The following is a 26,566-nucleotide window of genomic DNA, read 5'->3' on the forward strand; positions in this document are numbered from 1 at the left end:
CCCTTTGCTGGAGGGCAACAGAGACAACAGTCCTGCCCTTCTTTCCTGGTTCACCAAAGACCTCCCCCGTCATCCCCACCCTCGTCGCCTAAAAGGCTTGTCCAGGGTTGGGGGGCTCGGACCGTGCGGGACCTCGCTCCCCTGCTGGAGAAGGCATGCTCAGGGCAGCCCGACGCTACGGGGATGGGCGCGGTCAGAGCCGGACGGAACCGGCCCGGGAGGCGGCGGCCGCCCAGTGCTCCCGGAAGCGGGCGAAGGGCTGTCACGCGCCGGCAGTGGCAGCCCCCTCCCCCCCCCCCTGCGCCAGCTGAAGAGGAAGTGCCGCGCGCTCGGGGCCAGCTCTGCTGGCGGCGCTGTGCGGGCTCCGTGCGCGGGCTGTGGCGGGTCCCGGAAGGCCGCTGGTGGAGGTGAAGCGGTGCCGGCTGCTGCTGCCGCCCCGGCGGGCGGAGGAGGATGAGCGGGATGAGGCGCGCCTGGCTGCCGTGGGCCGCTCTCTGGGCCCTGCTGCTCCTGCGGGTAAGGGGCTGCCGTGCCCGGCCGTCGGCCCCTGTGATCGGGGGGGCAGTCGGCGGGGCCTGCAGGGTACTAGGGGGTGAGCCGGGGCGGAGGGGCTGTGGGGGAGAACTGGGACCGGGGGGAGGGGCAGGAGTGGAGCTGCGGGGGCAAGGGCTGGCAGGGGGCTGTGGGGAAGAGGGGGGTGAGAGCTGGCAGGGGATTGAGGGGGGAGAAGGTGGGGGGGGTGAGGGCCGGCAGGGGGCTGTGGGGAAGAGGGGGGTGAGAGCTGCCAGGGGATTGTGGGGGGAAAGCTGGGGGGGGGTGAGGGCCGGCAGGGGGCTGTGGGAAGAGCGGCGGGGGCCTGTGGGGGAGAACGGGAGCTGTGGGAGGGCAAGGGCTAGCACGGGGCTGTGAGAGGAGATGCAAGTGTGGGGGTGGAGTGGGATGGTAGACCTGGGGGAGGGGTGTGGCATGATGTCTTGTTGAGAAGAGGTGGGTTGGTATCTCATGGAGGGTGGCTGAGTTCATAGTCTTGGACTCTGTAGTGTGAGTGGGGGGTCACAATTGCAAGACTGTGGAGTAGGGTGATGAGGTGGTAGTGGACGTGGGTCCTAGTCATGTGGACTGGTGTGAATTAGTTTGGATGTTGGACTGCTTGTGTGGGCTAATATGACAATTCTGTGGTGTGCAAAAGGTGTCTTTCTATCCCAGCTGGTGAACTGGTTGTGATGAGAACCAGTCACTTTCTCTCCTGTTGGGAACTTCTGCTCCCTTTCAGAACCAAACTCAATCACAGCTTGTTTTGTTGAAGATCTGAAATGTCTGTCTGAAAAAGGTGGATTGGCTCTTCTGGGTTCTCCAGTTTCTATCCAGGATCAGAAGTAAATCTGCTTTAAACATTAAGATAGAGGCCATCCTGGTAGTATTTCTAGCTGGGCCTGGATTGTCAAGGGTATTTCCAGTCCAACTCTGCACCCTAAAGGTCAGAAAAATGTCAGATAAATAAGCAAACTTTCAGATGCTTCCTAACCTCGCAACTGATCTTTTGAGGTCCATTCCATCCATAGGTCAGTGCTGATTGGCCTCCTTCCACAGGAGGAAACTTTTTATAAATAACCCTATTGTTGCTACTTATCAGCTTCACAGTGGGCACATTAGTATAACTGGTGTTTCAAGTACAGTGTTGTGTTGACATGCTCTTAATAGGATTATGCAACATGCTTAAAACGCTGGCTGTCACCTAGAGCCTGTATACATTAACAATCAAACTATGGCTACTGCTGTGTAATGTAGTGTTGAAGAACAAATGATCACTTGTTTAGAAAAAAGATTACTACTTACGAAAAATTAACACTACAGCTTTCATAACACCATGTTTATTTATACCTCTCATCCATACACAAGAAAGTTCTGATAATGGAAGGGGCTAATGTGAAAGTCTCTAGTTCTTGCTGCTCAGACTCGATCCTGTCTCCATTTGAAGATGATCAATATCGTGACTTTTACTTGCCAACAGTTTATATTTTTAGATGAATGGGCTTAGTTTAAGAGGTAAAGATTGGGCATTTCTTTTGCTTATCATAAATCATTAAATAACTTTAACTTTATCTAATAACTGAAGGACTGTACATTTAAAATACTAACAGGCTCTGGCTATTTTCACACTTTGCTTGGTGAGCAGATGTTCACTCTCGGAGCCTGATAAAATGGGTTGCTCTTAGTAAGAATTTTTGCCATTCAAACCAGATGGACCTAGAACTCTGAAACAACTACACAGGAGCACCTCTTGCTTTTTTCTCCTTTTATCCCAAGGTCTTGTTTGCTATAGGAGATGGGTAATGCCTTTCAAAGAAGATGACAGAGAAAAACAAGCTTTCAGTGAACTTCCTATATACATGGCAGGCATCAAATTCCAAGCCTCTCTTTTCGTACCTTTCTCTTGCTTATTAATATTGCTTAAGTCTGTACCTGACAGATAACAAAAACAAAACAAAAAGAAATCTAAAACCTATAACAGCACTCACTGACTCCTTTTGTTCTATTAATTCATTCCTGATGTTAAGGTAAGTGCCTCTTTCAAGAAGAGTCAAGATGACCAGCTTTAAATTATGGCATAATTTTCCTTAGTTCCCAGTCAATTACTTCTGGCAACATGTAACTGAAACAAGAAATGACACCTTTTCTTTCATTAGTCACCTTCTAGATATCATTTTTTTAAAATTATAGATCTTTATCTGGAACATGGAAAAGAAATGTTACATATTTCCTTTATTGTGGACAAATTCATATAATGCCTGACTCTTTTATGAGTCTGCATTTGTTTCGTATTTAATCAAGTATGTATCAAACTGGGAAATTAAGAATTTTAAGTATTTATAATAAATATAGTTTCAGAATCCATCTTCTAATGTGCCCCTCCAACAATCTTGCCAAAAGACTGCTGGCAAGAATTGTGAATAATATATTCATTTTTAAAAAACATAATTATAGGAATTGCCATACAATAATCTGTCCACAGCTGGAGTGCTTCTTTGCCTCTGTCAGTTAGTGGCCCGCTTTGAGAAATACAGGTGAAAAGTGCTATATCAGAAAAATTATTATGAAATTTTTGGTTACTGAGCACTTTCAGAAATCAGTTTTCAGACTTTAGCATCTTCATTTTTCTTTAATTCTGTGCCTGCACACACAGAAAAGGATTACATCATGGTATAAACTATAAAATCCTGTTTAAAAATCCTATAAAATCAGGGTGGATAAAATTCAATGATTTTTTTTTTTTTTAAATTGGGTTTTATTTAAATAGGTTTTTTCCTCAAAAAGCATTTTTATCAAAAAAAATTCTATCTAAAGATAGTTTTAATTAAGATACAATATAGCTCAAAGATATCTCATCATGGAATAGGGATTATAAATTCTAATCCCATCATATGAGACAATATATTCATGTAATGTTTAAGAAAAATTTTGTAAATGAGTTCCAGTAGTTCCATGGATTAGGAACCCAATCTTATGGGGCTCCAGAGGCTTCTGTATAGATTAACCTAAATAATCTTTCTATCTACCGAATGGGACACAGTGCTCAGTCTAGAAGATACCGTCAAAGATGCTTAGTTTTGCAGTTCTCAAACTGTGGATTTGTGTCTCCAGAGATAACGTGCTTGTTAACAGCAAAAATGTTTTTAAATAAATAAGACCTCAACCCTATTGTCACTCTGCAAATTTGTGTACACAGAGTTAATCCCTTATCTCTCTCTCTCTCAAAGTTTAAAATCTTGAATGTTTAACTAAATTCAAAAATTCATATGCTTATTTTGTTAAAATATTATATGTTTGCTGTTGAAGAAAAAAATCCAGAATATATAACATTGTTTTAGTTAAATAAAACAATTTAAATGTCTGTCTAGTGATGTTCTCCTAATACAGCATGGCAAGAAAATCCTCCAAATATTAATGATTAACCTGTTGAATTGGAGATAGTTCACCTCCCAATTACTTCATAAATATCTGCTTCAATTACATTTGGTAAATGAAATAACCAAACAATCGTTCATTTTCTAATATAGCTGTAAAACTAAATCTGAAAAGTTTTCAAAATAACTCGCTGTTTAAAAATGTATAGTGTGTACTTTCTAAAAATGAAACCTACATCTATCTCTGAGTTGTGAAGAATATGTATTAAGGTTATAACAACCAACAAGAATGCACTTTTATGTAGAAATCCATGATTAAATCAAGTCTTCCTAACTAGTGATTTAAATCATTTGATTTAAATCAAATCCACCTTGTATAAAATATAGCTACTTTGATTTACAGGTGCCCAAAATAATCTGCAACCAAGTATTCCCACAATTTTTAGAATTAAGTTTAAAATTTAAATAAAATATGGGGGTGGTGTGTTTATCCTCCCTTCTCTCCCATCCCACCAAAAAAAAAAAAAAAAAACCCTACCAAAAAACCCCAACCCCAAACCAACCAGCAAACCAAAACTTCCAGGCCAAGACTGAATCTTTAGAATTGCTATAACTCCAGGAAAAACATAAGGCTTAATCATACATCTCCTGCTCGCAAAAGTAAATTTATATGAGCATTCCCAGTGAGGACTATGCCCATGAGAGAAGGTATTTATGATAGGGCCCATGACTTGTAATAAAAATTTGTACACCACATACCCTATGCTGGCTATATCAGTTGTATTTTTTAATAACCTTTTTTCCAGTTTAAAGGGAATGTAAAATCTTGGTTGTTAATCTAAGAATGCTTTCCTGGAGGTTTGTCTCTTTAGGTTGCTCTTCACAGCTGTGTATGTGTGTGTTTGTAAAATGAATATGCAGCATCTGAAATGTACTTGAGCATCACTGTTTCCTTGCTATGATTAGCCATGCAAACTCTGATCAGTTTTCCACTGTTCCACCTGCATTACAGAATCAAAACCAAGCTGTCAAGGTTAATCTTGTTACCTGTTCCATTTCTTTTTTTGGTTATTGAAACTTTTAAGTTGTCCTATTCTTATTTAGAAGAATATTATTTGTCCACCAATAGTGTAGACTGTGTTGTCTAATGCAGAAACTTCATATTGTAGGTAAATGCACAGGAAGGAATCCTGCATGCTTCTGGAAATGGGATACCCCCATTAACAAAGGACTACTGCGTACGTTACAATCCTTCGTGGGTATCTCTTCCAAATACCCTGGATAACATTGTAAGTAGTTATGTAGCTACGCTGTCTAAGAACTAACAAAAACCAAGAACGGTTTTGGATCAAATGGAATTTCTAGTAGAAAGTACTGTGTAAAATCAATGCATGTTAAATGTATACCCCAAATTAAGAAACATAGTAAGAGGACCAAACAAGTGCCACCATGGCTAAACAGAGAAGGAGGCAAAAAGGAATCCTTTAAAAATTGGAAGTTAAATCCTATTGAGGAAAATAGGAAGGCACATAAACTCTGGCAAGTCAAGTTTGAAGGTATAATTAGGGAGGCCAAAAAAGAATTTGAAGAGCAACTAGCCAAAGACTCAAAAACTAACATAAAAAAAATTAAGTACATCAGAAGCAGGAAGCTTGCTAAACAATCAGTGGGGCCACTGGATGATGGAGTTGTTAAAGGAGCACTCAAGGAAGATAAAATAATTGCAGAGAAACTAAATATTCTTTGCATCAGTCTTCACTGCAGAGGATGTGAGGGAGATTCCCAAACCTGGGCCATTCTTTTTAGATGACAAATCTGAGGAACTGTCCTGGACTAAGATGTCATTTGAGGAGGTTTTGGAACAAATTGATAAATTAAACAGTAATAAGTCACCAGGACCAGATGATATTCCCCCAGAGCTCTGAAGGAACTCAACTATGAAATTGCAGAACTAACAACTGTGGTATGTAACCTATCATGTAAATCAGCTTCTGTCCCAGATGCCTGGAGGATAGCAAACGTGACCACCAATTTTTTAAAAAGGTTCAAGAGGCAGTCCCAGCGATTACAGGCTGGTAGGCCTAACTTCAGTACCAGGCAAATTGGTTGAAACTGTAGTAAAGAACAGAATGATCAGACACATAGATGAATGCAATTTGTTGGGCAAGAGTCAATATGGCTTTTGTAAAGAGAAATCATGCCTCACCCATCTATTAGAATTCTTTGAGGGAGTCAACAAACGTGGACAAAGGTGATCCAGTGGATATCGCATACTTAGACTTTCAGAAAGCTTTTGACCGTGTCCCTTACCAAAGGCTTTTAAGCAAATTAAGCAGTCATGGGATGAGAGGGAAGGTCTTCTCATGGATCAGTAACTGATTAAAAGATAGGAAACCAAGGACAGGAATAAATGGTCCGTTTCATAATGGAGAGAGGTAAATAGTGGTATCCCCCAGGGGTCTGTACTGGGACCAGTACTGTTCAACATATTCATAAATTATCTGAAAAAGGGGTAAACAATGAGATGGCAAAATTTGCAGATGATACAAAATTAGTCAAGATCGTTAAGTCCAAAGCAGACTTCAAAGAGTTACAAAGGGATCTCAAAAAACTGGGTGACTGGGCAACAAAATGGCAGATGAAATTTAGTATTGATAAATGCAAAGTAATGCACATTGGAAAACATAATCTGAACTATACATACAAAATGATGGGGTTTAAATTAGCTGTTACCACTCAAGAAAGATCTTGGAGTCGTGAATAGTTTTCTGAAAACATCTGCTCAATGTGCAGTGGCAGTCAAAAAAGCTAACAGCATATTAGGAACCATTAGGAAAGGGATAGATAAGACAGAAAATATCATAATGCCTCTATATAAATTCATGGTACACCCGCATCTTGAATACTGCATGCAAATCTGGTTGCCTCATCTCAAAAAATATATACTGGAATTGGAAAAGGAACAGAGAAGGGCAACTAAAATGATTAGGGGTATGGAACAGCTTTTGTATGAGGAGAAATTAAAAAGACTGGGATTTCAGCTTGGAGAAGAAAAAACGAACTAGATAAGTTCCTGGAGGATAGATCTATCAATGGCTATTAGCCAGGATGGGCAGGGCTGCAACACTATGCTCTGAGTGTCTCTACCTTCTGTTCGCCAGACACTGGGAATGGGCAATAGGGGATAGATCATTTGATGATTTCCTACTCTGTTCATTCCCTCAGAAGCATCTGTCACTAGCCACTGTAAGAAGACAGGATACTGGGCTAGGTGGACCATTGCTCTGACCCAGTATGGCTGTTCTTATGTTCTGTGTTCTCATTAGGATAACTTCTAAATGGGTACCACTGCTTATCTTCTGTCAAGAATAATCATAAAAAAAGAATTTTCTTAAATTTAGCACTGTGAATATCTATTTAAGAGTAAGCCCCACTTCTACAATACCCAAAATGATACTGTTATGCTGTTAAGATACCAAATTTTGTTTTTAAAAAAAAACTTTCAAAACCTAATATTGAAATGCATTAATGAAAGTTGAGAGAAATAAAAATCAGCGAAGTATCATGTTTAGATTTAAATACTCACCTACTCCCCAAGTGTTCGTAACGCTGATATTTTAGTATCAACTCAGTTCTTGGCAAAAAAAAGTTAAAATGGCTATAAATGACAGTAAAATTGACTCTTCTTGTTTTCCAGACTGAATGAATCTCAAAAAAATAAATGTCACAAATGGAGAAAAATAAACTAGATTTTAAAGCTATTTCAGTTAAGTGTTCTTGGAGACACTTTGAGTGAAGTGATTTTGTATGGAATACACCTTATTTTGGAACCTGATCTGTTTAAAACAAGAATTGCCAATATTGGTCAGCATGTGCATTTGCGTAAAATACTAAAATATATATGTTAAAAGAGTATTTTAATGATTATTTGGAATTTATATTGCCATGCCTTACTCTTGGTCAAAACGTATCCTTGAGCTAAGATCAGAAAAATCCCACAAATACATGTTAAAGAGGTTTTTTCCTTTCCTTTTGCCACCCTTGATGTGATTGGTAAATGCTATAGGTTTGGAAATAATTGAGAGAAATATTCTTTCCCTTGATTCATAAACAAGGCTGACTCAGTACAAAATCAGAGGAAGTGTAACAGCCATGCTTCTGTTAAGGACCTACTGTGGCCAAACATAACTTGACTAGCCAAAGAAAACAACTTATTTATTAAGTCCTATTTTAAAAAAAAAAAGTTTAAATAATTTTTCCATATATTTAATTTTAGTTTTTAAAACTACTACTACTTTGTTTTAGGGCTAGCCTACTGTCTTGATGTGAGTGTTGCAATAGAACCAGAGTTTGGATATGTATGAGAGTCACTGTTTCTTTGGCTGGTGAAACTTGTGTATGACATAGTTGGACTCTCTAGAGAGTTGCTGTCTGTTGCTCATAATAACATATTCTGAAGACTAGTTTACAGAGTAACATTGGCCTTGGAATAGACTGTAAAGGAGTTAAGACTGGTTCAGAAATCTCAAATATACTTAGTTGCTTATTGCTATACTTTTAAATTGGTTTTGTGATCTTAGTATTGCAATGACTCCACATGAACATTCCCAGAAAGTTTATTCTTCTCCCACTACTGATTTCCTATTTTGAATCCACATTGCTGAGTCAACGATCCCATTATATTTCTTAGTAGGTCTATTTACTCCCTGTAAATAAATGTTTTTGTGTGATAGATAAATGGGAGAAACCATATTGGAAACTAATCTTTGATTTTTAGTTTTAACTTTTATACAACTTTTGATTTTTATAGGCTTCCAGTAGTTTGGAGAACTTGACCTCCAAAGTGTTCTGCAGTAATTCTGAAGTTCCTTCTACTCTTGTAATAAAGGACAAGGCAGTTGTAGTGATGAGGGGAAACTGCTCATTTGTGGATAAAGCGAGAACTGCTCAAAGTCATGGTGCTAAAATGCTGTTGATTGCCAGTAAAACTGGTCTAGTAAGTTCTAACATTCTATGGCTTAATCTTCATTAAAGTGACATTATCTTAGTTGCATTTATTGTATTTTGACCTCTTTTGTGGTTGCCTATTCGTTATACTCAAACTACTAAATGAAAAAGCTTATCTTTGTTGTTTTCTACTAATTTTAGTTGCATAATCTTTTAAGTGAAAATTTTACATTTTATTAAGCATTAATATAATCCAGTACCTGTACACAATCATTGCTACAGAAAACAAAATCTCTAAAAATATCAACTAATACAGAAGAACTAAAGAAAAAAATTGACAGTAACAACTGCAAGATAAGAACAGTTTATTTTAGATCATGTCATCACTTTGCCAGACATGCATGTCCTGTTTTTTCTTGCTCTTTTTAAAATACTGGATATCTTTTTATGTACATTATACTTGTATTTGCAGTTTGCGCAAATACATTCAATACAGCAAAATACAATATTAATAGTAGATTATTGTTGATAATTGTTAGTTTAAAAAAAACTGAGTTAAACTTGTTCTAAAAGGTGGGTTATCAGAGTCAAACTATTGGGTTTTGATTATCTGTATAAAAGCATAAGACATTTACCAGAATATCTCTGGGTCAATAATGTCAGCCTTTCAGTGTGTGTAGCATAGTTTTCCTTAAACTGTCTGAGAGTTTTTCTCTGTAGCTTTGAATCATGTCTGCTGATTTTTGTTTGTGAACATAAATACTGGCATTCAGAGGATAATCTGCATATAGAGTTGTGTTCTGAAAATATGCTATCAAGTCCTCTCATATAGGTTTTATGTTTTAGTCTTCTCCTTCAGGTAACAAGACTGATGTACAAAATGTAACCATTCCAGTTGCTCTTGTAAGATATAATGATATAATGGATATGCAGCAGGTAAGTGACTGATAAAATACTGTAATCATTTATGATTTGTATAAATCTTTTCATAATTACATTTATGATAATCATTATATGATGATCTGCCCAATATTTTTATCAGGCAGTGCCCAGTTAGGCATGCATATTATATTTTTCCTTAATTCATGTGTTTAGACAATATCTGTCTTCCCCTTTCTCTGAAAATGAAGATAGATTGAGATTTCAGTCATGAAAGCATTAACCTGCTCTTTGACTCTTTCAGGCTAATCTGTAAGTGTGTTCCTTCAGCTTATAGTATAGAGCAGACTTTATTGCAGTTGTCTACTTGTTCATGGACTGTGATCTGTTTTTACACTTTATTGAAATGTACAGATTAGAAAAAGACTGACACTGAATTAGAAGAGAATGTAGAACTGAGAATATCATGACCAATAGACAGCAACTCTTCCTTTTGACATATGGGATGCTGTATTCTACAAAACAAACATCACATGTGAATTACTTTCATTATAGTGTGACAGTGCAATATACAATGCTAATGTTCCAATAACCGATAGCAATTGACTTTTCTTTCATGTTTATATACGACCTTGATTATCTGAAGCTCAGTAATTCAAAACAAGGTAATTTTCCTTAGTTCTATTAACTGCATCAAAAGGTACTTCAGATTTCCAAATGTATTCAATGCCCCTCTGATGTTCAGGTAATTAAGATTATATTTTTCTGAAATTTGTGATATTCCTTGAATAGAAAATAAAATAGTCATCAATATGTTTCTAGCGTATTCCATTCGTTCACTATTGAATCCACCCTTCCTCATCTCTACTGGCAACTCCACTATATTCCCTATGGCCAAACTTGCTTGTCATGTTTGGTTCCTCTCTTGTTCTTCTCCCACATCCAGGCTATTCACAAACCTGTTCGCTCTTCCTCTGCATTATCTCTGATATCTGTCTTTCCTTCTGTGTTCCCACTGCAGAATGTCTTTTCCATGCAATGGTTATGTTCTACCTTGACTACTGCAGCTTCCTCCTTTTATGTCTGCTTGTATTTGTACAGTGCAGATTACTTTGACAACACTCTCAGTATATTCTAGTGGACTAACAGGTACATGGTCCAGGTGCACAACTTCTCAAGTTGTTTTAGCGGTCAAGAAGTAGTATCATCCCTCCTTGGAGTGCCTAGTGTACTCCCACAGCATGAATTATAAGGTTGCTTCCAGGTCTCCTGCATTGCAGTGGGAAATGCTGTTATCCCACTATATCAATTCATTCTGAGTATGTAGTGTTACAGTTTCAGGGTAACAGCACCTCAGACCCGCTCTGTGGTCTGCTCCATGGCTGCCCCCTTAGGTCTCAGGCTTCTGTCACCTCTCTCTGGGCAGGGTCCTGTACCATATCCTCTCAGATCTGGAATTTAGGCTGCAGTCCCCCTGCAATTCACTGTGATTATCCCAGCAGGTCTGACCTAGCTCTGCACTTGCAGTTCACTCTCTTTCTTTAGGAGCAATGACAGTGGCCAAACAGTTTTCACAGAGCACAGTAAACTTATTTTAGAACAAAACCGTTACACAGAAAATCTATAACAAAACAATACAGTTTAAACACAGGTTACCAGATGTCGCCCAACTTCCATGTGGGGATGTAGTAGGTCATAGTCCTTCAAACCCTTTGAGTAGGGTTTGCCCCCTTGGTTAAAGGTTTGTGTCCATTTGTTGGATCAAAATCAGGGCTGCTTAGTCAGCTCAGGCTGATGCTTTACATGGTTTTGGGGCCTTTGTTTCCCAGGCCGCCTGAAACAGGTAAAACTGGTCAGTGCCCCTTTCCTTAGGCGGCAAAGCTTTAGCAGCTGGGTATCTGCATAACAGCACTGGGATTTTGCATTAATCACCCCTTAGTAATTCCAGATTCCATAATGTGACACTTCCTGGGTTACCCAAGGTGGTTAGGCACCTTGCTGCCACCTGCCCTTAGTGTGAGGAAGCTGTGTCTGCCAGGGATCAACTGCTTGACCCTGACAGCCACAGGCAACACAAGCGTTCTCAACCCATGTGGGCTCTACTGTCTGTCGTGCACACGAGCATGCAGTAGGTACGCTCCAACCCCCGAGTCCTCCAAGCATCTCCCTCTGGTGCTCAGCCCCTTATCCTGGACACTCACAGAATTACCAGGCCTGCTGTTCCCAAGGGAACAGTACTCTACAGCTTACTAGTTGCACCTTAGAACAAAGCTCTGCTCAATATATAGCACTTAAACTTGTATTTTCTTTATTTAAAAACAAGTCTATTTAACAAAGAACAGAGATTCATATGGTAGCAAACAGAAATATTCCAAATCTTCTTCTGTGTAAGGTTCCACATAAGAGAAAATCATAACATGCATTCTAAAGCCTAAACTCAACTAACAAGATGCCTTCTTGTCTAATAAGATACTGCTTAACCCAAAGTCCTTCTCAGTGTGACCAGGTTGGCTGACGCTTCTTTCATGAGGCCAAGCACACTGGCAGCCTGCTCCCCCTGGTGAAGGATAACTGGGGCTTGATCTGCTCCCCAGATGTGGTTCCAAAAAATCTTTGTCTTTAATCCTAAATGTGGTAACCCCTGCTGTTTTTTTGTTTTTTACTGCAGTGCTTGCAATCTGTTGACTAGCATTTTGCTCAGTCTATAACTGGGCGTCCATTGTGAACCATACAATACTCAGTTTGCACATGACCAGCCAAAGAGAGAGAAGCTTTCCTCTCTTTCCAGGTGCCTGATGGCAGTGTGTGGATCACCTTTCGGTGATCTGCATTAACTTTCAGACTTAGAGCATAATTTTTAGTGTGTGTATATATACGCAACTCCTCACATATTTTCTGAACATACATCTCACAATGATTATGATGACCAGTATGACACAGGCTTTCGCTGGAGGCCTTACTTAATGTTATATGGGGACCTAATATGTAGATCTCAGACACTGTAATCTGTATGCCCACCTCCTTGCCCCTCTTTCTTCCCCCCCTCCCCCCCCAATGACCTCTGCCAATTGGCACAAAGTGGTCCCTGGGTCTCTCCTGGGAAACTCAACCAGGAACATATCACACTTATTGATACAAAGGTCTTTAAAATATTCATAGACCTATGTCATTTGGAACATCTCAGTATAGTAGTTTGAAATTTTAATGCTTTGAAGGCTGGTTCTCAAAAATGTAGATAACATATTTTTAAAGTTGATAAAACAGTCTCAAAGTTATGCCTATGCTGGGGGAGATGGGACAGATATGACCATAGAGAAAGGGTTGCTAGGGTGCCCGACCAGCATCTTAGTGGGTCACACAGGCGTGTTTCCTGGATGGTATGTCTGCCATTACCTCTTACAATTTCATGTTTCACCTACTTATATAATAAACATTCTCACAACAAGCAGGCATACATCATTCACATACAGATGCATGTATTTTGATGCCATTTGATGACCATCACATGTATTTTTTCTCTTTAGAACCTATGGAATGGATCTGCAGGGGGAGCTTTCATGCACTCCTGCTTACCCTGGTTACCCCAAAACCTTTGGATGAGAACTTGAGACTTGGGTCCTCGCACTTCCAGCTCCTATGTAGCTTTCAGGGAGTGAAGATGCTAACCCTTTGTTCCTCAAAGTGTCAGCTGCTTCAATAATGGGTTGGGGATTCCTCACCTCCACCTCCTTGGCATAGCCTAGAAAGCAATCCTTTGGAGGGAAGGGGGAACTAGGTTAGATCTGGCTCCCTGTGAAGTAGCTCTTAACCACATTGCTTTTAACAGCTGAGGCTTCCCAAGTCTTGGGCAAGGGTATCTTCAATCCTCCCCCATAGCCAAACTCATTTATCTGCCTTACCACCTCAGAAATCAGGCCTGGGGACTCCTGTGGTATAACCTCATTCTCTGGGGGGGAGGAGGAAGAGAATCGATCCCTCACTCCACTGCGTCGGCCTTTTGTTCCTACACTGAGATGAGGCGAGCAGTGGTTTCTCCTCCACCTTGCTCAGAGCACTTACGTTTTCACAGATCATTGGGCAGTCACAGATGCTGGAAAGACAATTCCCCCCTCCACCCCCCCAGGTCCTGGCTGTAGTAACCTCTGCAATGTCCCAGACAACTGTTTTACACTTTACTTGGGTGGGTGACACAGTTCCGGCAGAGCTCTTTAGCTGCCTCAGCATCCCCACTTTCAGCTGAAGACTTAGCCACCACCAGGCTCTGTTCTGTCTCAGGCTCCCTGGTATGGATGGGCAGAGAATGATCCCCCTCACCTGGGCTCCAGGTGTCAGAGAATTCACCTTGACTTCTTCTCCCCACCTCCTAGTATCAGGTATTTGTTTGGCTGTGCTGGGAAGGTGACTTGAGCTTAACAGGGCTTCCTGTATGTTACAGTTAGGAGTTAATTGACACTCCTTCCCCCCCCCCCCCGCCCCTCCACTTGCATAGTCACTGACACTCTTACCTGCATGATTACAGATAGCTGTCAGCACCTGATACAAGCAAGTCACTTTCACAAGGAGAAGGGGTGTGGGCTTTGTTTGAAAATTAGTGTAATTTTCCAAGAAGCAGACCAAAAATAGTATCCTTTCAGACACCTACAGCCAATACTCCTGACCCTTCCTGGGGCTGCACAGAAATCTGTGCTGCAGGTAGAGTGGAGGCTTTTACACCAAGAACTTTAAACCAGATTTCACAGCCTTTCAGCATTTCATGGGCTTTCACTACTTGGGTTTTAATTATGGTCCCGGTGGTCTCAGAATCTTTTTCCATTTATTTTCACCTTCCTTTCCCAGATACCGGATGGGAACCGGATAGGTCTGCACCAAGGAGGGTCAGCAGGACATGGGTGCAGTGATTTGAGGTGTAGCCACATCAGCATGCACATCATATGGAACAGGTGAACTGTTCCACTGAACTTGCTCCCTCTGGAGATTGTTGCCCAGTTAACTGTAAGCTTGGAGTGCAGGACGGCTTTGCAGGACTGCTTTGGGTCTCAGTAGTCAGATTAGGAAATCCCTTGCAGTTTGTCACTTATGACATTGCTTTTCCACATCTTCCCCAGGATTTTCTCTGAGGTGGCCTCTCTGCCTTTGAGCAGGTCCTCCCCGCTTGAATATGGGTTTCTGCTTGGGCCCAGTCGATGCTCTGTGATCCAGTTCCATCCCTATTAAGTTTTCCATCACTCCCAGGCTGATTATTGGCTAATGGTCTGCCGGTTTCCCTGCTAAACACAACTTTCTAGGGCTTTCGTCTATTAACCATGATTTTAGGTCAGGGGAGTCAGTTTAAACTTTTGCAATTAGGCTTTATTACATAGTTTGTAATCTTTATAGCCCTCTCTGTATATGGGTGAAAGCATCTAAGGCAGTGGTGGGCAACCTGTGGCCTGTCAGGGTAATCCACTGGTGGGCCACCAGACAGTTTGTTTACATTCGCACGGCTGCCTGCAGCTCCCAGTGGCCGGGAATGGCGAACTGCGGTTGTCCACCACTGATCTAAGGCCTTCACTTCTGGTAGTGGAACCAGACACCACAGCTTGTCTGTGTGTCTGCCCATCCCACTTATTTCAATTCACACTTCATTTCAAAGGCATTTAAAAATACATCCATGTGTTCCCCTTCTCTAAAGAAAGGAAATCGTTTGGAGTCAGAGCTTCCCCCTGGACCAGGTGTATATGGTCTGTCTCCATCTACTGGAATAGGGTTTTGATGGTGCAGTCTGTCCCTGTTGAGTTCCTGTGATGCTCCTTTCTCTTCCGGCTCATGTGCTGACACTGCTTTTTGGGGTTAGCGCTCTCTCCCACTCTTGTTCTGCAAGCAGCTGGGCTTTCAAGTTCAGTCTCTCTTTCTAGCTGCAACTTTTTTCGCTAACTATATATTTTTCCAGGAACTCAGCAGAAGTGGTGGGTTTGGTTTGGGTGCAGTATGGCCTATTGTCCTCTTCCTTGCTTCCCTTCAGGAGTTGTAACCAAGGTTTTCCCCTCCTGCTGGACTCTCTGCCACTGAGCTGGGTGGACCATCGTTTCTTTTCAGGTCCTCCATATATGGTAGATGAATTAGCTGTGCTTTTGTCAGCTCCTGAGAACTCGTCTGTGTCTCTTTGCAAATCTCAACTAGATTTTTCTTCAGTAGTTCATTATTCATTTTTCTGTCTATCTTGTCACTGTTCTTTTCCCAAAAAGACTACGAGATCCTTGTCAGTGTGTGTGTGTGGTTTCCCCCCCCCCCCCCCTTCTACGGTACTTACTTTCACTGCTGTTGGCACTTACTATCAATTCACCACTGCCTTAGATTGCACACACAGCCACCACATATGGCACAGTTTGGGGGTAACTGTGCCTCTTACCCACTTTCTGAATTCTTCTAGGGATGCTTCCTTAGGTCTTAAACCTCTAGCCATTACTTCTTTTGGGACAGGGCCATTGTCTGTCTCCCATCAGAACAGGGATGTAGGCTCTAGTCTTCCTGAAATTCACTGTGATTATCCCAGAAGGTCTGATGTAGCTCAGCACCTGCAATTGACTCTCTCCAGGAACAATGACCAAGTTACCAGTTATCAGACAGGTTTCACAGAGAACTGTGCACTTATCTTAGAACAAAAACATTACACAGAAAATTATATAGGGTGTGGAGCTTCAGCAGCTGGGTATCTGTATAACAGCACTGCATTAACTACCTCAAGTGATTTTTGAATTAACCACTCTCTAGCGTTTCCAGATTTCACAGGAAACGCAACCATAGAGCCAGGAACACACACGTAACTTATTGATACAAAGGTCTATAAATATTCTATGGACTCCATATCATTTAGTGTGTCTCAATAAAAAGTCTGTTTTCATGCTTCTGAGGTCTAACTCACAAAAATGCAGATAACATTTATAAAGTTGCTACAATAGTCCCCAAGTTAGATCTGTTTGTCATATCTGTCACATAAACTAGACATATCTGTGACATATCTGTCACACTAAAATATGTGTTTGTCATATCTGTCACATCTTTGTACATAGTAGGTAGGTAAAATTGACACACACTGATCCAGTTTGCAGCAGAAGGTGAAGATAACATCGATCTTTTTAAAAACAGGATAAGCACTGCATACTCTGCCTGTCATAAAGAGCCTATGCTGTTATATGTAACTGATACATTTATCATTTTTCAGACCCTTGGAGCTAGGATTAATGTGACACTCTATTCACCATCTTTGCCAGAGTTTGACTACAGTATGGTTGTCATCTTTCTAATTGCTGTGCTCACTGTGGCACTGGGAGGCTACTGGAGTGGAGTATCAGAGCTGTAAGTTCCGTTAAACCATATAATCTATTAAGCAATGTAAAATGCAGATCTAAATATCTGGTGGTAGTGGTAATGGATATGAGAGGAAGGATGGTCCAGTTGTTGGGGCATCAGCCTGAGGTTTGGGAGACTGAGGTTCCATCCCTGTTCTGCCACAGATTTCCTGTGAGACCATTGGCAATCGTGGTCTCCCTGTGCCTAGGTTCTCCATTTGTAGAATGGGGATAGTAGTACTTCTCTACTTCAGAGGTTTTGTGAGAATAAATACATTAAACATTGGGAGGTGCTCAGCTACACATGGCAATGGGGACTATATAAATGCATAGGACATTAAGAAATCTGCCACTTTTAGATATTGACTTTAGCTTTTTATCTCTTTCACTTCAAAAATATAATTCACCTAATCTAGTGCTCTCCCAGGAACACTGGCAGGATAAAGGCATATCCAGTTCTTTTAAAAAATTGATTCCCACACTAAAGAATTGGGCTAAGCTCAAAAAGAGAGACGTCTGAACTACTAAAAAGCATAAACCTAGCAAATAAATTAATGACATTGAAAGTGAAAGCCAATAGTGAGAATAAGGCAGTGTAAGAATATCCCCATACTGTTATGACACCTGATCACCATAATTTCATCTGCATGCATTGCTTGCCATCATGAAAGGCTGGCATGTCAGTTTTTTTTTAAAACTGCATTAGGCATAAATAAATAACATCCTGCATAGTCTTGAGAGTCCATTAAATGGTGCTAACCTCGTATATCTAGAAATGAGGCATAAAGCATGTGTAAGTTGACAAACACTTTAAAGGAAACCAGGATAGCCATTCATGCTTCAAAGGGGGAAATTCTCTGTGTAACTGAAGGTGGAGAAAAATTAAAATTTTGAATAGTCTTAAATCCTGTTCATGTACAGGACAGGGTGTGAATAAGTGTTTTGGTTTGTCACATCTGGCTAAATCGCCATGCAGGGGAAGGAGGTAATCAACTATGTGTTTCTGTGAAGGAAAATGTAAGAATACTAGGAAATTAGGAAAGACAGAGACTTCATATTAACCATTGTGAGTAACTACAAAAACTTCATCCACCTAACTGCAGTAAAAATTTATTCTATTTTTACAGAGGGGAAACCCAGTAGGTATTCATTGTAGCCAGAAGCCTTTTTTAAAACAAAGCTCCTATGTCAGATAAACAGCTACTGCATCTATGGAATGCAGTATTGGACTACATCTCACTTATGGTGACATTGGCCGAACGGGCTAATGTGATCCTTGGCTGTATAAAACAGAAATCTCAAGCGGGAGTAAGGAGGTTACATTACCTGCCTTTGGCACTGGTGTAATTGTTGCTGGAATACTGTGTCCAGTTCTGATGTCCATAAGTCAAGAAGGATTTGGATAAGTTGGGAATGGTTCAGAGAAGAGCCACGAGAATGATTAAAGGATTGGAAAATATGCCCTATAGCGATAGACTCTAAGAGTTCAGTCTCTTTATCTTAACAAAGAGAAGGTTACACTTGATTATCATCTAATAAGTACCTACAGGGGGATCAAAGATTGGTAATAGAGGGCTCTTCAGTCTCACAGACAAAGGTATAACGATCTAATAGCTGGATGCTGAGGCTGAACACATTCAGGCTGTAAATAAGGCACAGATCTTTAACAGTGAGGGTAATTAACCACTGGAACAACTTAACCAAGAATTGTGGTAGGTTACCCATCATGGGCATCTTTAAAAACAAAATTGGATTTTTCCTAAAAGGATATGCTCTAGTTCAAATAGGAATTAGTTTGGGGAAGTTCTATGGCCTGTGTTATGCAGAAGGTGAGAATAGATAATCAAGGTGGTCCCTTCTGATTTTATAATCTCTGAATGTGTGTTAACTTCATGCTGAAAATAAACATTAATTCAATATGGCTTCATGGGGTTTTTCCTTCAGGTTCCCCCCGCCCCCCCTTCAATCACTTCTTCACTTGGGCTCAGTTTAAATCCAGTCTTCTCTGTTGATGAGTCCATATCCTATACAGCTAGAAGCATAAGCCAGACCGCAGGTCTTCCATACTCTATCTCATAGTTTAGGTGGAGAGCATCAGGCTAACATGGGCATATACCCCTGGGTCTGTGCTTCAGCCAATTCTCTTCCACCACTCCCTTGCTGAAGTTTTTTCTCTTGCTTTCTCTTTTGTTGGAATCCGACTGAGAAAAACCCTTCCCCCCCTGCTGTTCCCTTTTAGGGTGAGGAGAAATAGTATCCCACTGAAGGCAGTATGCATAAGCTGATGTTGGTGTCTTTGTGTAAAGACCTGTATGAAAAATGGAAGCCCGCAGGTGGGAGAGGAGAGACATTGAGAGAGTGTGGACAGTGCTTGTCTTTCATGGAGAGAGCAGTCATTTATCTAGGAGTGGGGATAAATGCTTCTGGGAAACAGGCATGCAGGGCAGTGTTTCCTGGGGGAGAGTGGTTCTCTCTCTCTCTGGAAGTAAAACGTGTAGTTGATGTCTCTCTACATGGGGAGAAAGTCACTAGATACTGCTGTCTTGGGAGGCAAAAGAGAAGCTGGCCACCAGCAGCCTTTAACCTTGGGGGTTTCCCTTATCTGCCCATCTGGGTGGGGGTTTTTTTTAGCCACGGTTAAGAATAACTGTGATGCGATACAGCTCTCGGAGAAAGGATAGCTCTATAACTAGAATTGAGAGTTACCAGTTAGATGATTATGTTGCCAAATAAACGATAACTGGATTTTTAACATATTTTAATATCTCTATCTTCCCCTCCTTCTGCTCCAAGTCTTACTTACTCTACAGTTGTGCTCTCCCACGCCCTCCTCTTTCAGCCCTCTCCACTTCCCTGCCCTGGCTCCTTCCCTGTCCTCACTAGGTACTTGTTGACCTGAGCCCTTCCCAGATCTTGCAGTCACTTACTCCCCTAACCCTCCAAACTTCTGTGCCCTCTATCCCGCACTACCCCCATCCTCTAAACTGCTTCTTTGCACCCACCCCCCCCCCACCCCTCCAGGAGTCTTCTTGAGAGGAGGGGCCTTGACAATCCTGTCCCCACCACAGGTTTCTGGGGGGTGACCAGCTGGCCTGTGCCCCATCTTCTTTCTTCAGGGTGGCTGCCAAGGAGAGCCACTGCCCCGCAATCTGATGAGATGCCACTATCGGGGGAGGCATTTTTCCCTGTCTGCTGGTCCAGTGCAGCTGGCTCCCACACTTAGCCAGCTGAGCTCTACAACCCAGCCTTTTAAAGGCAGAGGTAGAAAGCTGCATCTGCAGCAGGATGGGGATTCCCTTTGGAGGTGATCCATATATGAGCAGAGGGAATCCTCTGACACTAAGGAAAGGATTTGAAAGGGCTTGAATGAGGGCTTCCTGCAGGATTAGGGCAAGGCCCACAATATGGTAAGGGGGGACTAATTTCCTTTTGGGGGAAAGGGGTGGCAGTGGCAATTGACTTTTTGGGGGAAGTGAAGTTTTGTGAAACTCCATGTGTGACATTCCTCATCATTAAGGGCTTGTCTACACAGAGAAGTGAGTATGTAGTAGTTAGGTTAATCTACTTCCAAATTCACACTAATCCATACAAAGGTGCACTTAGTGCGGAATAAGGGCATGTCTACACTTAAAACATTACAGCAGCACAGCTGCAGCTGTGCCATTGTACTGCTTCAGTGTAGACCGGGGTGGGCAAACTACAGCCACAGGATTGCCCCCCACGGTGCTACAGGCCCCGCACCGCTGTCAGAAATGGCCGGCACCACGTCCCTAGGGGGCGGGGGCAAAGGGCTCTGTGTGTTGCCCTTGCCTCCAGGCACTGCCAATGAGAGGGGTTGCCATCAGTATAGGTTATCCACCTCCCAAAGAGGTGGTAGCTAGATTGATGGAAGAATTCTTCTGTCAACCTAGCACTGTATGTTAGAAGCTTGGTTGGCATAGCTATGTCTCAGGGGTGTGGATTTTTCCCCTGGGAGAGGCTGGGGAAATGGAAAGTGGAAACAGCATTTTTGGGGGTGGGGGGAAAGTTGGAGCCACATGTTGTATGTAGGACTCGGACTGTATTCAAAATGTCAAAAATCCAACAAAATACGTGGTGTCACTTCATTTATTGGGAAACCTATGAAGCTAATGTGTCTTTAAGAAACATATTAAAATCTGCACACCTTGAAAATATGCTCTTCCAGATTTGTAAGCCATTAATTTAAAACAAATCCTCACAGGAAGTATGTAATACACCTAGGAAATTCTTTCTCCTGTTGATTTTGTAAGATAACTATTGCCTTTTCAGCATGCCAGCATTTGTAGATACATTGGCTTTAGGACTGCGGGGGGGGTGAGATGTCTGACTGGGAAAGTTTCACAAGCGTCCATACTATGAGAGAGGTAGTTTGCCTGTATGGTTAAAGGGTTTTAGTTGTTTTGGTGCAACAGTTTCAGTGTGATTATTTCTTGTGGTAAGGTGTAAATACGGTTGCATCCGATGAAGTGAGCTGTAGCTCATGAAAGCTTATGCTCAAATAAATTGGTTAGTCTCTAAGGTGCCACAAGTACTCCTTTTCTTTTTGTAAATATGGAGCACATTTGTATTACAACCTTGAAGAAATGTTACTTTTAATGACACTGCTTTATTTCTCTTTCCCTCCCTGTTTAATTACGGACTGTAGAGGCAGAAAAACTGGTGGTTGACTGACTGGATTTTGCTGACACTAATGTTTTTGCAGACACTTAATGAGAGAGAACAAGCTCCAAAACACCTACCAGATCTTGTGCCTGTCAATGACAGATATATTTTCAGTGGTTTTGAGTTCTTGGGCTAAATCAGAGGTGGGCAAACTACAGCCGGCAACCGTCCTGCCCAGCCCATAAGCTCCCGGCCGGGGAGGATAGCCCCTGGCCCATCCCCCACTGTCCCCCCTCTCCCGCAGCCTCAGCGCACCGTGCCACCAGCGCTCTGGCCCGCTGCTCCTGGCAGGTGGTGTGGCTGGCTCCAGCTGGGCAGCGGGGCTGCAAGCTCCTTCTGCTCTGAGCAGCATGGTAAGGGGGCGGAGCGGTGGAGGGGTTGGATAAGTGGCAGGGGGTCCCTGGGAGCAGGGGGCGGTTGGATGGGACGGAGGTTCTGGCGGGAGGGCAGTCAAGGGATGGGGAACAGGAGGGCAGTTTGGGGTGGGGGTCATGGGAGGGGGCAGTCAGGGGACAAGGAGCAGGTGGGGTTGGGTGGGTTGTGGGTTCTGATGGGGGAAGTCGGGGGCGGTAAGTGGGAGGGGGTTGATGGGGGCGGGAGCCAGGCTGTTTGGGGAGGCACAGCTTTCTCTACCCAGCCCTCCATACAGTTTCACAACCCCGATGTGGCCCTTGGGCCAAAAAGTTTGCCCACCCTTGGGCTAAATTCACTGCTGGCTTAATCAGGAAAACTCCACTGAAATCAGTGAAATTGGGGCTACTTTACACTAGAAAATTAGATTGACCCAGCTGTGTTGCTCGGGGGTGTGAAAAATCCACACCCCTGAGTGACATAGTTAAGCCAGTCTGAGTCCCTGTGTAGACAGTGGTATGTTGACGGATGAACCCTTCCTGTTCGCAAAGGTAGTGTCTACACTGAAGCGCTACAGCAGCGCAGCTGGGCTGTGGTAGTAATTCAGGTGTGGACTAGCTATTACTCTGGTTTTATACTAATGCAGATGGTAGCAGATTTTGGACCAGTGGCTCCTAAAAAGGAAGGCATGAGAGGTTCTTTCCATTTAAGACTGTTCTTTTAGAGCTAACTTGGACTCTTTTGTTGGAATGTTTTCTTTAAAGATTGACGCTCCCTTTTCTCAAAAACAGATTAATAGAAGGCATTAAATATTTCATCATGACCTATTGTGGAACAACAGCATGGGCCTACAGAAAAGTAAAGTCTTGAGAGAGAATATCAAAGGATAGGATGGGAATTTGGCATACCATTTTCTTTCAACTTCATATTTTTCTGCAGTAATAGTATTATGAAAGATCGGAATAAATACTCAAGCTTTTTTTCCTTCAGGCTATCACATCTTAATGTTCTACCTGATCAACCCTTACAGCTATGTGGGTTATTTTACAAATCAAGACCAACTTCAGCAAGGTAGTTCAGCATATGTCTAGCCTTTGAAGTCAGTGGCTCTATGCACATGCTTAAAGTTAGGCATATGGTTAATTACCTTGCTGATTTGGGCCACCAGTGACTACTTAAATCTTAGGTTTCAGAGTAGCAGCTTTGTTAGTCTGTATCCGCAAAAAGAAAAGGAATACTTGTGGCACCTTAGAGACTAACCAATTTATTTGAGCATAAAAAAAAAAAGCTTTCACACGAAAGCTTATGCTCAAATAAATTGGTTCGTCTCTAAGGTGCCCCCAGTACTCCTTTTTCTTTTTACTTAAATCTTAACACAACAAAAATTGGGGTCAAGGTAAACACTTTGTTTTTAAGTCCATGGTCAGTGTCTATAACTGAATTTATTTTTTTTGTCTATACAGTGAGGATTTAAAGGCAGTGGCAAGCCCTGAAGACAGAGAAACAAGAAGAAAGAAAGAGGAAAACGTTACTTTCACCCCTCTAACAGTTATCATATTTGTGGTAATCTGTTGTGCCATGCTACTCTTACTTTATTTCTTCTACAAATGGCTAGGTAAGAAGTAATATGTAATTCTCATTTGATTTCTTATTTAAATATATTTTCTCCTTGAATGCCATTGTTAAGTTTTTATGGAATTTAGTTTTATTTCAGAGTTGGAGTCAAAGTTCAGCTAACTTTTCTTTTTAAATAACTCCCCTCTCAATTTATTGAGGGAGCAGAGTAGAGCGAGTTTTTAAAAAAAAATAAATAAAAAAAGGGGGCGGGGGTGGATGGAAAGGAGGCTGTCTCTGTCTCCCCCCGCCCCCACCTGCCAATTTGTTTCTCCATTAAGGTTGCCAAGGCAATAGTTATTTTGGATAAAGTATATGTGAGAGACGGTCCCTTGCCTTGATGGTGTAAAAAAAAAAAAAAAAAGTTATATACAATGCCCCTTGTTCATCTTTGTAAAGCAGGGATCGGCAACCTTTGGCACGCGGCCCACCAGGGTAAGCCCCCTGGCAGGCCGGGCTGGTTTGTTTACCTGCTGCGTCCACAGGTTCAGCCGATCACAGCTCCCGCTGGCCACGGTTCGCTGTCCCAGGCCAATGGGGGCTGCGGGAAGCAGTGCGGGCCGAGGGATGTGCTGGGCGCTGTTTCCCGCAGCCCCCATTGGCCTGGAATGGCAAACCGTGGCCAGCGGAAGCTGCGATCGGCTGAACCTGTGGACGCAGCAGGTAAACAAACCGGTCCGACCCGCCAGGGGGCTTACCCTGGCGGGTCATGTGCCAAAGGTTGCCAATCCCTGTTGTAGAGGGAACATGGTAGCTGAATACTTGAAGCAACTTCTTACCTACATTTATGAGTTGTATCTAAACTCACTTTGGATTTGTAGTTTCATCAGATGTCTTGTGGTCGAGCCAAATGGCCTAAGTAAACCTGGTCTAATTGGACGAAGTTGGACGTGCTACCAATGACATAATTATCTTCCAGATGATGCAATCCTAAAGAAACTTTTGCGTGATCACCTGCTATTTTTCTCCCTGCCTCATTCAGTGGGTTGTGTAGTGAATGAAGCTGGTGTCTGCAGGATCCCTGCCTCATTTGTTACAGAAGTTGGAAGGGGTGTGGTGATTAAGGCAGGGGGTAGCAGGAAGAGAAAGGATGGTCTGGTTGTTAAGGCAGTTGAATGCTGCCTTGGAGAACTTGATTTTATTCCTGCCTCTGCCACAGAGTTCTGTGTGATGTTGACTGTAACTGGGTGGTCTACCCTTTTTACAGCCAGGAACCTGAGGCCAGCCAGCTCTGTTCTTAGGCAGAGCCCCTTGAACAGCATCTGGACCTAGTAGAAAGAATTTATCAGACCCAGCTGGGAAGGGATTAAGTGATTACCTAATGAGCACCTGATTCCTATAAGGGCTGGAGGAGCTATAGGAAGGAGATTGGCTCCTATGTCAGACCCTTGAGCAGGGGGACTACCCAGGCCTATTAGAAGGGTTGCCAGGAGCAGAGATGATCTGACAAAAAGTCCCTTTGTCAGGGGAAAGTTAGCTGATGGATTTATGTTGAATTTGTTTATTTTGTGGTTTTCTGATCATCAGTGCACCCAGTAAATGGTGTCCTAAATAAAAGGCCTAAACAGACTCCAGGCATGATGTTAATCCTTCCTGGGCTGGGGAAAGGTCTTGCCCAAAATTTCCATAGGTGGCCACTATGTGTTCCTCATTTTCTGGGTTGCCAACTTGAGACTCCTGCAATCTGATTTGCAGAAGTACTGAGTGTTCACAACTGCAGCAGAAGTCCATGGGAGTTCTCTTCTGAATACACTAAGTACTAAAAAACGCAAAGTACTTGGAAAAATTAGGTCCTAGGCGTGGTGGGATCTCTGCGGTGCAGCCTGGGACTGTGGGACCACTATGCTCCCTTAACTCTCAAGCATGGGCTGTCTCTCACAATGCTTTGCTAGTAACAAGCAGCAAACCCTTCCAGGCGCTGTTATCACTCAGCGCAACCACATGTGGACCCCACACCGAGCTAGATTGTATGAATGCTCCCAGCGCCACTCATGAATCACACAGAGAGAGGCACCAGCCAAATCCCCCCAGCTTTGAACCTCAGGAATATACCGTCTTGTACTGCTCAAGATGAGCAGTGCAGATTTATTAATTAGTTCACCACTCTGTCGATTGAAAGTGGATATACACCAGCCTTTGTAAACCTAAGCAAACGCCCTTACCAAACACGTCAGGCAAACTCATTGGTAAAGATAAACAGTTAAATTTATTGACTGACTGTGAAAGATAGATATTAAGTGATAGGCAAAAAGTCAGAGTTAGTTACCAAAAGAAAATAAAATATAAGCAGGCAATCTAAACTCTCAATCCTATTAATCTAGATGTTACCCAGTCTAATCAGTTTTTCTCACCCCACTGGATATTGCAGTTCACAGTACACAGATCTCACTCTTGAAACCTGGGCCAGTCCCCTCTGTTGGAGTCTTCAATTTCTGAGTGTCCTTGTTGCTTGTAGCGTAGGTGGGGGAAGGAGAAAGGCCAAGAAGTTGGCCCTTGTGTTAGTCCATATGCTTGGAGAACACATGTCCAGGCATGTCTGGAGGGCATTGCTGAGTCTCCAAGCAAGGCTGAGCAATTCCCCTGGTGTGACCTTATGCAGGTGAGTCATTGAACTGTAATTGCCTTGCTGGACAATGGCTGTTGATGACTGAGCCTCTGTTCCCCATGTGCAAAATGGAGATGGTAGTACCACCTCACCTCACAGGGAGATAAAAATAAATTAACGTGTGTAAAGATGATATGATGAAAGCACCATAGAGAGACCCATGAAGGAACTAATAATTCTGTATACAGTGCAGGGTTTGGATGGTGTGCAGTAAATAATACATGGGATCGTATATTAAATGGCGAGGATAAAAA

General features: G+C 42.4%; 1 protein-coding gene across 3 annotated transcripts in view; it reads left to right on the forward strand.

Moving 5' to 3' along the window:
• Window positions 1–300: 300 nt before the first annotated feature.
• The window catches only part of SPPL2A (signal peptide peptidase like 2A), a 47,797-nt gene continuing 21,531 nt past the window's right edge, over window positions 301–26,566 (forward strand). For all 3 annotated transcript variants that reach the window (XM_074966397.1, XM_074966396.1, XM_074966398.1), the window contains exons 1-6: window positions 301–516; window positions 5,075–5,194; window positions 8,716–8,901; window positions 9,699–9,788; window positions 16,933–17,066; window positions 23,557–23,708. In XM_074966397.1, the coding sequence (XP_074822498.1) occupies window positions 454–516; window positions 5,075–5,194; window positions 8,716–8,901; window positions 9,699–9,788; window positions 16,933–17,066; window positions 23,557–23,708 (745 nt within the window). In that variant the 5' untranslated portion in view covers window positions 301–453. The remainder of the gene's footprint in view (window positions 517–5,074; window positions 5,195–8,715; window positions 8,902–9,698; window positions 9,789–16,932; window positions 17,067–23,556; window positions 23,709–26,566) is intronic.

Source organism: Natator depressus, chromosome 10, assembly GCF_965152275.1.
Source record: "Natator depressus isolate rNatDep1 chromosome 10, rNatDep2.hap1, whole genome shotgun sequence".
Classification (NCBI taxonomy): Eukaryota; Metazoa; Chordata; order Testudines; family Cheloniidae; genus Natator; species Natator depressus.